General features: G+C 53.6%; 1 protein-coding gene across 1 annotated transcript in view; it reads left to right on the forward strand.

The window, feature by feature from the left end:
• The window catches only part of LOC136296098 (hydrocephalus-inducing protein homolog), a 117,413-nt gene extending 106,929 nt beyond the window's left edge, over window positions 1-10,484 (forward strand). The window contains 13 exon segments of the mRNA XM_066194921.1: window positions 499-707; window positions 1,092-1,324; window positions 1,910-2,061; window positions 2,999-3,191; window positions 3,753-3,861; window positions 4,442-4,693; window positions 5,041-5,183; window positions 5,530-5,751; window positions 8,349-8,509; window positions 9,016-9,034; window positions 9,036-9,120; window positions 9,700-10,140; window positions 10,414-10,484. Of these exon segments, the coding sequence (XP_066051018.1) occupies window positions 499-707; window positions 1,092-1,324; window positions 1,910-2,061; window positions 2,999-3,191; window positions 3,753-3,861; window positions 4,442-4,693; window positions 5,041-5,183; window positions 5,530-5,751; window positions 8,349-8,509; window positions 9,016-9,034; window positions 9,036-9,120; window positions 9,700-10,140; window positions 10,414-10,484 (2,290 nt within the window).
• Window positions 10,485-11,257: the final 773 nt, after the last annotated feature.

Consider the following 11,257-nt stretch of genomic DNA (forward strand, 5'->3'; position numbering starts at 1 on the left):
TCAGTCCCACTGACACTCCTGTACTTTGGCTCTGACCTGGACTTGTGGGATCAACAGGGGGGAGCAGGTCCTGTGTTTGGTAGCTGCTAGCCAGCATAGGTCTGTGAACACCACAGAAGCAAAAACACGCCTCAGTGAACTCCCAGTCCGCAGAGCTCAGACAACATTGCTTTTTCTTCTTCCAAGTCACCTACCTTTCTCCTGTCATTTCTCACAGCTATTTCTGCTCTCCTGTGTTACCTCTGGAGGCTGAAGGATCACAGCTACCACCTTCATTCTTTACACTCAAACTCCTTTCTCTCTGCTACTTGGGACAGGCTTGCAGCTCCTCTTGGCTTGTTGGTCTCAGCCTGGGGCTGCCCTTGGGCCATGGAGTCATCCTTCCCTGCCCTGGGACTGGGGTGCTTGGGCCCAGCTGGAGGCCAAGGCGGGACACACTCTTTGCTGGGGTGCTCAAGGCACAGCTGTTAGCCATCAGCCTCTCCTGGAACTTTTTCTGCAGGGTCCCCTCAGTCTTGGCATGTTCACGGTGTCCCCTTGCTCCGGCTCCGTCAGTCCGTGGGGCCAGCAGAAGATCACAGTGGAATGCCTGGCAGGGCAGGAGGGGACGTGTGAGCAGCAGCTCTACATTGACATCACGGGCAGAGACCCCAGGGACAATCCCCTTGGCATTCCCTTTACCCTGACTGCCGAGTCCTGCCTCCCAGGTACGTACTGCCCACAGGTTCCCTTGGTCACACCTGCTGCTGATCAGCACCTAAACTTGCTGCTTGGATAGAGATGCACGCTAGCCCTGGTGTCCCACCTTTGAATCCTCAGAAGTTCCAGCCCTCTTCAAGTCCACCAGCAGACTCATCCTTCCCAGGCTGAGAGGGATGCATGGAAGGATAAAAGGAAAGCAGCGCTCTCTAAGACCGAGGTTGACTGAGCTCCATCCTCAAAGCCAGCTCCCCCACCCAAGGCTGGGTTTAGCAGTCACCCAGGGCAGAAAGGATGACTGAGAGGAAAAGCCTCCTGAGAGGCCAGCAGGGTCCAGATAAATTCATCAGTGAGGCTTCTCCTCCATGCTCATCCCTCTGGTCTATCCACAGGACTCGTTGAGGATGTCCTGTCAATCTTTGAGAAGTACCCGATCTGCCGCAGCACTGACCTCAGCCGCAAGCTGCGGTCAGTGGAAGGCATGGGCTTGTTCATCAGAGATGGGAACAAATTCATCTTCAACGAGGTTCTGGTTGCGCAAGAAGCTGAAGCTCATTTCAGTATCTACAATGCAAGCAGTCTGCCGTGTGATGTGGTGCTCTCCATCAGACCCCTGCGTGGAAAGGTAAGAACAGGAGGCCAAGGTGATGGTGTCCCTCTAAAGGCAGTGTGAGAGTCTGTTTTGTTCTCCAGATGCATTGCTTCCTGGGGCCCAGACTAGTCTAGCTCAGTGCAGGTCAAACTGCAGGGGAGAGCAGCAGAGCCAGGGAAGAGTTGTGTTGAATTTTGCATGTCTCAGGCAAGGTTCTGGCTCACACCTCTGGGCCTTTGGCGGGAGAAGTGAATCCTTCTGAACCTCTCCTGGACGCACACTCAGAGAGGGGCTGTCATGAACTGACATGCCAGGGTTCAAAGGAGGCATTTCCTCAGGCTCCCTGGCTTTTCCTTCACTTTGAAGGCCAGTTCCAGGTTATTTGCAGGGTTTTCCAAGCAGTGCCCACCTCCCATGTATGCTGGGGCAGCGGCCAGGGCTCAAAACACAAACTGCTTTAGCACAAGGTCAGCGTTCCCTGGGAGGGAGGGAGCCTGCCCAGGGAAACAGGGAGGAGGACACACTGCCTGGGGCTGTTCTCAGTAACGCATTTATGAATAAAACTGTGTCATGTTGAAAGGTGTTTTCTCCTAACACTGCACTCTGGGTTCACCCAAGGATAAAAGCCCTGTCAACAACGTTTTCAAGTTGTATGCAGTCAAGATGTCCATTCAGGGCTCATCCTGTGCTGTTGCTACGGTGACCTTCACTCCACCAGATGAGCAGACCTACGACTGCACTTTCAAGGCTTCCCTTGTCATCCCAGAAGGGTAACTGACTGTGAAATATTGGGGGAGGCTTCAGTGATAGCTCCCTCTCCACTGGGCAGGCACAGGCCTCTTGTTAGCTCTAATGCTTTCAGTAGCCATAGGCAGAGTACTTGGCATGAGATGATCTGGGAGGCAGTAACCGTTGGACAAAGCCAAAAAATGAGACTGATGGTTTATCCTTTATGAGGAATTATGAAGACATGGAAATATTAGGTAGCCAGCTGAAAGTTACTGAGATGTGCTGCAGCTGACTTGGGGATTTCCAAGGACAAAGGCCTAGATGAAGCAGTTCCTGTGCCAGCAGGTCAGCAGTCACAATTTCCTGTGTACCTGTAAAATTAAGTGCTCCTCTGATTACTGTGATTCCCTGGTATTCATTAAGCTATTTTATGTAAGGGACTGGAGCTGGTATGAAAGAGAAGCACAGTTCCTCTGCCCTGGGACCTGTGTACTGCAGCTTTGACCTGCCCTTCCTCAACATTTTAGTGGCTGAATTGGAGCAAGAGAAGTCTAATTGCTAATATGCAATTGCTTTCTTACTCTGCTTGGAAATGATCTTTACTGATGGTGACAATGATTTATTTTTGCCTACTTGCTTTTGTACTGCTTTCATGCTGTGCTTTTGCTTGTTGCATGTGTCTCATCTCACTGCAGCCAGGAGATTTGCCATGTCTCATCTGGTGCCTCATTATTTACCTCCTGGAGGGCACGATTCAATTAACTGAAATTATTTTGAATTGTTATTGTGGAGGGCGCTTTGGAACAGAGTCCTCTTGTGAATGGCCCTGAGTGGATTGGGAAGAGCCTGGTGGGGGCTGCCTTGTGTGGTTCAGGAGCCTCAGGCAGGGAAAACACTGTGGGTGGCCCTTGCTGCCTCACTCGCCCAGGGAGAAATGGGTTAGTGCCAGCTGAAATTGTTTCTGTGCCTCTCCTGCAGCCCTGTGAAATTTAAACCCCAAATCCTGACCTTCACCATCAGCGGGAAGGGGCATGAGCCGCAGCTGACAGTCGTGTGCCCAAGTGCTTGCAGCAGGAGGGGAAATTCCGAGCTGTGCTTCAAGAGGCTCCGGCCGGGGGAGTCAGAGATGCTCCCCCTGGTCATCCAAAACAAGGGCATAATACCTGTCAAGGTGAAGACCTGCTCAAGGAATGGTCTGGTTTGGGAACAAGTGCTTGTGGCACAGGGGAAGGGTCCCAAAAAACACGGCAGACCTGGGAAGAGGTGTCAGAAATTCTTTTAAAGCAAGTGACTGACATCTGTTCTCCAAGAAGGGAGTTCTTGGAAATCGTGCGTCTAGCCTTTCTTCTTTAAGTTGAACACAGGAAAGGTGGTGGAGTATTTTCCCCCATCTCTCAGGTCACCTTTTGTTCTCATGGACATGGGGTGATTTTCCAGCTCCATTAGATTGTTTTCGATCCCAGTTTACTGCATTTTAAGTAAACTTAGTTGTGGCTTAATTACATTCTGCTCATTACTTTCTGTCCTGTTTGATTCTGTGTCAGGTCCATCCAAATGCCTCTGAGCGCTCTTTTTTCCCAGCTGGTTTGACTTAACTTTTGTGCTAAGTGCTGTTTGTAGTGGGAGAGGTGCTGGGTTCCCATGCGGGACCAGCAGCACTGCGGGGTCAGTCCCTGTGTTCCCACCCTGTGCTCACACCAGTGTCAATGTGCTCTGTGCTCCCTTTTCTCAGTTCACGTTACACCTGGAGGATGAGCACGGAGCGTTCCTCTTGAAAGGCAGGGGCTCCACACTTGAGAGATTCTACACTGAAGATGCGGAAGACAACTCTGCTGTCCGCAGTAAATTCATTAACCGTGAAGTGTGATCCTGCACAGAGGGAAAACGTGTGCCCTGCTCTTGGCTTCTCTGAGCAGCAGCCAGATGTTAGACACAGTTTCTTTCCTTGGGCTCTCTGTCCCCCAAGCTTTTCTTGGGGACTTTCTCCTAGCAAGTTGTAAGAAGTTCTTTGGCTCCTCTAGACAAGGTGGGTTGAGTTGTGGGGGACTGTCACTACCTCAGTGGACCCTCTGAGGTATTTGCTGCTTGAGGGAAGGCACCAGCCTGAATGGACACAGCCCTTGAGCACACAGACAACCAGCAGAAGCCAAAAGCACTCTCTGGCTCCGCTTTCCACACGGCTGGAGCTGGCTGGAAGCAGATGGAATGCGGGCTGGGCATCAACCTGAGGTTAAGCTGCTTAAGCGGTGATGTGTCTGGAGGTGGCAGTCTTGCGAACACAGGAAGAGGGTCTGGAACCACTGGGGGTAGAACCCGTGCTTAGGAGGCAGCTGATTTCAACCTCTCATTCCTCATACAGCCTATGGAAATATTTCCTCTGTACCGCCGTATCACTTAACTCTGATTTCCGTTGCTGTGCAGAGCGTAAGCCCCCAAAGCCTTTCCTGCTTCTGCGTCCTGGGGAATCGACAAAGTTCGACGTCATTTTCAAACCCACCCTGGCTCAACGACTGGAAGGGAGGATTCGTGCGTTAGTGGGGGACAAATACTCTAACAAGACCCTAATGGAGCTGGTGGGTGAAGGCCACAAGGACGAATTCACCCTCGACGGACTGGAGGAAGGTACACAGGAGAGGAATGCTGAGAGCATTCTGAAGAAAGACATCATTGATGGTAAGAGAGGAGAGGCTGCCAAGGTGGAGCAAGGAAGAGGGAAATGTCTGATCATGTGTGTCCTCTCTCTAGCCAGGCCTGGGCTGTCACCCACCGGACTTGGTGGCCTGTGGGCGTGGCAGCCATGCCTGCAGAGCAATGTGTGCTGTGCTTCATGTGGCTGGCTTAGGGGTGTGTCAGGGTGTTTCCCTGAAAGTGGTGGGCTGGGGAGCCGCCTGGGAAACTCCCTTCCAGAGGGAAGAAGGCTTGGAGCAAGAAAGCATTGAACATACAGGTGTCTGTGCACGTGAATGGGGGTGGATGGAGCTCCCTGCATGCTGAGGTTGCCTTGTTCTCCTCCTCAGCAGCTGTCAGAGCGAATCACATCCAGTTTGGGGACTGTTCTGTTGGAGAGCCCTGCAACAGGACCTTCACCATCACCAACCACACCTGTACGAAGGTCATGCGCTTTGAGTGGGAGGCAAACGCACCATTCCAGTTCTCTCCCAAGGTGAGCGTGGACGGCTCTGCCTTTCCCCATTGCTCAAGCCCTGCCCTGGTGTTCCCAGGAGCTGGCAGGCAGTCCTCACGTACCAGTGACAGCCCATTCCAGTGCCACGTAGGAGATGCCGAGATGCCAAGTCCCTGGCTTGGCAATGGCTGCCAGCCTTGCAGAAAAGGCTTCATGTTATGGGAGGTGGCACCTTCCATTCATACTTTTGTCTATCAAACTTCACATAAATCCACTCCGACGCGCAGATTCCTGGCACAGCAGCTCACCACATCAGTCCCTTTTGCTGTCAGTCCTGCCCTTGGCAGTGCTTCCAGTTTGGTTTTGACTCCCTGATTCTCCCTAGGTGGGACATCTCCATCCTGGCTGTGCCAAGGACATCACAGTGACCTTGAAATCAGATGTCCCAGCCACCTTCAGGAGGCACCTTGTGAAATGTAAGGTGACCGAGATCAACTTTGAGCTGCCAGGAGGGGAGGTTCAGGACTGCGACAACAAAATGCGCATTGTCACGTGGAATCAAACCACCAGGGAAGAGCCGGCAGCCAGGTGGCCTGAAAAAAGGAAGGCGAGAAGCAAAATGGCAAAAGAAGACAGCCCAGCTTTTACAAAAAGAGCCACGGTAACCCCCATCACTGCTGGCTGAGCAGCTCCTGCTTCCTCTGGACATTGGACAGCCGTGAGGTTCACCAGCAGTGCATTCTAGGGGAGAGGTGGATGCACAGTGACCGGACACACTCACGTGAGAGGGGGAGGCCTTTTGACAAGAGACCTTTAGCCAACACAAACTACGAGTCTGTGCCACAAGCACAAGGGTTGCAGCCCGTGTTGAATGGGAGACAATGTTTGATGATGTTATCCCACTTTATGGTGTTTGAAATCTCTTCATCTGATCTGGTGCCTTTTCACCAACAAGGAGTTAAGTCTGCTGCACTCTGTCTCTTCTTTGGAAGTGGAGAGAAGTATACTTCTCCTGCATGTGCTGGTGAACTCCAAGTTTTGTCTGCATGGATACCAGAGTTTTTAGTTGTGATCTCTGTATTGTGTGGGATATCTCATCATGGAGTAGCCCAGGCACTGTATGACAGTATGGAGGAGTCTGGAGAAGGATCATCTCCAGAGACTCTTGCTTTTATTGTCATTATTGCCAAACACACTCGTCTTGAGTGAAGGTTCTTTCTGAGTTTCTGGACCATTTTAAGGCCTCTAAACCATCCTCTTTTCTATCAGAACATCTGCAGTTGGAGACTTTCCCAGTGAGATCTTTCACATCCCAAAATGCCCGTTGCCAGCTCCCTGCAGTGTGGTTGTTGCTCCACACGTGACATGTGGAGAGCACTTTCTCCTAAGACAAGAAGAAAAAGGTGCTTTCCAGAACTCTTCAGTGTCGCCTCGATTTTCAGCCTTCTGATGACTGTTTACCTATTTCCAGTGGAGTTTCTCAGGGATGTAACATAAACAAGTAGATTGTTTTCACATACCAATATGTGATGGACTTCTGAGATGACCATTGGGGTCAGAGGGGTGTCCCCTTTGTCCTCCAATCCTGGGCCAAACTCCAAATCCTGTTTAAACCCAAACCCGACAATAAACGGCGCTTTTTTTTCTTTCCTCACTTCAACCTGTCGGGTGAGTGTGGTTCTTTCGTGTCCCTACTGGCGACATCTGGTGCCCGCTCGTGAGAATTACAGTGTGTGGAGTCAGTGAGATTGTCTTCAAGGTAACGGGGGTTGTGTGTAGGTAGCCGCCTGCGAATATGGTATCCCGGAGCTCTAAGACAGAGGTTGCTGTCTTCGCCTTCTGGCGCCATCTGCTGGAACGGAACCAGGGTTTTGTTTCTGAGGAAGAGTTTCAGTGTTTATATTATTTTGGAAAGGCAAAAGGCTTCCTTATTGATGCTGGGATGGCTATCTCAGAAACTGCCTGGGGTCGCCTGGGTGGTTATCTGATTTGGGCTTTGTCTGCGAATTACGATGCAGACATGGTAAATCTGACGGTGCTCTGGAGACGATGCGATACTGTTTTAAGGAGTTATTGGGACTCCGGGGCCCCGTTGAGTATCGGCAGCTCTTTTGAGGGGCTGTCGGGCTCGGACGCTGAGGCTGAGGAGGAGGTCCTCCCCTCGGAAGCCGAGGTGGATTCAGGGTCCGAATGGGGCGGGGAGCTTACCGTTGACCCCCGGGACGCTGCGTTCGTGGATGGCGAGCCAGGTTCCCCGGGGGGCGCGGACGAGCCGCTGAGCGGGGGCTCGCCAGTTCTTGAGGAGCCGGCCGTGCCGGCCCCGACCGCTTCGCCCATTCCGGCGCCCAGGAGGCTGAAGAGCGGGGGGGTTTCCCCCTCCCCGGCGCTCTCCCGGCGCTGGCGGGGAGCGCGGCGCTGCTTCCGCCCGTCCCCACGCCCAGGAGGCGGAGAAGCGGAGGCGGCTCTCAATCCCTCTGCGCCTTTCCGGCGTCGGGGGGGAGCGAGGGGTCGCGGGCTCCGCAGGCGCCTCTGTCGGAGCCGGACGCGGTGACGACGCAGCGTCCACATCGCGGTGTGGGCCACGAAATACCCCCTCGGAACGGCGCTGGAGCCGGGGGCAGCCCCGCCCGGCGATGCGCTGAGCAAGGCGCCCGCGCGAGCGGCGAGGGCCCCGGAGGGGGGAGCGTTGATCGACTTGCTGTCGGACCCGATCCCTGTGGGCGGGCAGTCCGTCCCGCCCCGCGTGGAGCGGGCGGGGCCCTCTCTGGGCCTCTGCGCCACAGGCGGAGCCATGCTGGGGGCGCTGCCAGCCCCGCCCCGCCCCGCCCCTCCCCTCCCCTCCCCTCCCCTCCCCGTGTCAGCCCCGCCGGGCGCGGCGAGTGATGTTGCTCGTGCTGGGGAGGCTGGGCCGGGCCCGAGCGGCCCTGCACCGCGCCCCGCCCCCTCCGCGGGTTCTTCCCCGCTCGCGCCGCCTGCGCCGCTTCCTCCGCTGTCGGTTGAGTCTCAGGCGGCGGGGCGGGCTGGTGCTGCGGCTCCATCAGCCGCGCCCATCCCGGCGCCCCGTTCCCCCCCTACGCGGCGGGAAGTGAAAGTGAACGGTCCTTTCCAGTCCCTCTATGAGGCTGATCCCGGAGGCCAAAAGACTCCCTTCTCAGCCTGACTTTGTGGGCTCTGCTCGGTGATTCCTCCCTCCTCTGTTTGCAGGTGGTCAAGAGAGTCCCAGAACCAGCTCACGCTGTGCTGGAGGACAGCAGCCAGGAGGCCGAGCTGTACCTCAGTGCCATTGTTGCCTGCAGCCAGTTAAAACTGAACACGACTGTGGTCCAGCTCAAGGATCCCTTGCCCTTCCAGACAAGGAGAGCCACGTGAGTGCTGGAGGCCAGGCAGGGCCCTGTGAGCGGGAGCTGCCTTTGCCCAGGGCTGACCCAGTGCCTGCTTCCCAGAACTCTACCCCAGCCAAAACCAGCACAGGCCCATTCACGTGCACACAAAGCCAAGCAGGAGGTGGTGGTCAGGACAGGTTCAGTGCTGCCACACCCTTCTGCTGAGGACAGCCGTGGGTTTGCTTTCACTGCCTGTCACCTGTCCTCATCTGCTCAAGAATAAGTTTGCAGTCAAACCAAAACCTAAAGTCCAGAGTAAGCCCCTCAGCTTCAGTGTCCTGGGCACCATGTTGGCCCTTTCCTCTTAAACTTCCAGACTTGGAAATACATTTCTGGGCCACCCAGGACAGCGGAACGTGGCAGGGTTGCCTGGGGAAGAAGATGCTCCTCAGGAGAAATTGATGCCAGGAGTCCATCAGGCAATGTTACTGTACTATTTGCTTTGTATTTATTGGACTTTTTTTTTATTCCTCCTCCTTGCTTTTCAGTTTCAGGATGCACAACACAGGCAGGGAAGGTAGCCCTGGAATACTCCTGGGAGGAAGCTGCAGATAGTGAAGCAGTGAAGAAGCCATTCTCAACCACTCTGATGCGTAAGGGCATTTCACTCGGTAGCTGAGGGCCTGGGGAGAACACCCTGCCACTTCACTCCAAAACATGACTTGCTTTTTCATCCTTGTCCACACATCCACTTTCATCAGCATCTTCCCAGCTGCAGCTGGAGTTTTCTCCTTGCCCCCCTCTGCCTTTCAGCCCCTTTTGTTCTCGCCTTGCCACCTGTGCTCTGCAAAGGAGCTGAGGCAGACTCTGGGGAAAGCCACGTGCCTGGGTCAGGGCTGGGAAGGGGACATCAGGTCATCTCTGAGAGAAGTCTGAGACTGGGAAAAACAATGGTGTAATGCGTGAGCTGCCCTACAGCCCCTGTCCGTGTGCAGTTCCCCATTCCAGGGCAAATGCAAAGTCATTGTCTAAAACCAGCTCTCCTGCTCTGGCACGGGAGTGTGTGCTGCAGGCAGGGACCCTACTCCCAGACGCTCTATTTCCTGCTGAAAGTACTTGGCCAGAGATGCTCCAAGTGCATCCCAGCTCTCTTCCACCTACCTGCAGCAGGAGGCAGAGTTGCTGGGAACACAGGGTTTTGTCTTTGAAAGATGTCCTCTTCCTCTCTGCAGGGCGGTTCCTGTCTTCTGCTACTGTAAGGCATCAGAAGAAGCTGGTGAGTCGTTTCTGGTGGGAGCAGGACCATCCTTTTGAGATCCATCCTTCTGAGCTGTGGCAGCTGCAGCAGCTTGCCGAGCAGCACGATTCTGAGCAGCAGCAGCAGCAGCAGCAGGAGGAGGAGGATTCCAAGGAGCAGCAGCAGCCTGAGGAGCAGCAGCTTTCTGAGGAGGAGTGGCTTTACATAGAGGAGGAGGAGGAGGAGGAGGAGGAAGAGTTTTCTGAGGAGCCGTTTTATGAGGACGAGGCAGAGTTTCCGGAGATAGACCCTAATGACATGACGAAGCTATCTGAGGAGGAGCAGCTTTCTGAAAAAATTGCCCAAAGAGCAGAAATCCCCAAACAAGTCACATCAAATCATGGAGAAGCTAATGGGACGGAGCCGTGTGGTTGGAGTATGTGTATTTTACTCTGTATTATTAATTTACTGATGCTTAGTATTTCAGCAAGTAACTTCCAGGGCTTCCAGGACTGTCCTAGACATGCGATCACAAATTATTCACCAGTGCCGCTTGTTCAAGAGAAAGTCTATGTGAACAGTGGCATCTCTGAGGCTCTTGCTGCGTGTGGGTTTTTTTTGTTGGTTGTTTTGTTTTGTTTTGTTTTTGGTTTTTTGTTTGTTTGTTTGTTTTTGTTGGTTTTTTTTTTTTTTTTTTTTTGCCTTTCAGCTGCTTCCATCTACATTCCTGAGGGGGAAGGTTCAGGCCAGGACTGGGAGGCCTATTCTGCCCAGCATTAGCCCATTTCAAATCTTGAGACTGAGTCGTCAAAAGGTAGCCTTTTCCTGCTCTTTTTCTTTCTGCTTGATGTGAAGTTTGAAGAGGATGTGTGCTTGTGACAGGCTCGCCTCCAGCAAAACATCTCAGTGTCCAGGTCCTGCCATTGCAAACTGCTGCTTGTGGTGGACTTGGAGTCCTGATCTGCACTAAGCCAACACAAATAACCTCTGCTGAAGCTGCTGGGCTTTGCTGGAGTGTAGCTGCCATTGCTAAAACAAGGGGGGGAAGGCTGGGGACGCAAAGGCACAAAATTGCCATTTGCCATTCTCCTGCTGAAACAGCCGCCTCTTGCTTAGGTGCGGTCACCAGCAAATGCTTGGGGTCATAGGATTCCCTCCACAGTGGCAGCGTTGGCCTTTGAAGGCCGAGTAGCTGCAGTAATTACTTCAGATTTAACAAAACTCATTGCATTCATGCTTTGGGTTGGAACCCTGACGTGGTGTTAGATTTTGCAGGCTGCCAGATGTACAGGGGACTCACCCTGGGCAGAGGGGAATGGATGTGCTTTATGTGGATCAGTGCCTACTTAGAGGTGTGTTTAAAGCTGCTTTTCTTGCAGGACTGGCTCAGTATAAAGCCCACTCCAAACGGGTAGGTGACCGAGGTGGGCAGTTGAGCAGGAAATTGGCAGCATGAGATGTGTAACAAAGTGGTTAAGGATCGCCCTGGAGAGGGGGGATTGGGAACACCTCAGAGAAGGGCACCACTAAGGGGACAGCGTGCTGCAGCCACT

The sequence above is a fragment of the Chamaea fasciata genome, unplaced genomic scaffold (genome assembly GCF_029207755.1).
Source record: "Chamaea fasciata isolate MVZ Bird 193981 ecotype frontalis unplaced genomic scaffold, bChaFas1.0.hap1 SCAF_12, whole genome shotgun sequence".
NCBI classification, from domain to species: Eukaryota; Metazoa; Chordata; class Aves; order Passeriformes; family Sylviidae; genus Chamaea; species Chamaea fasciata.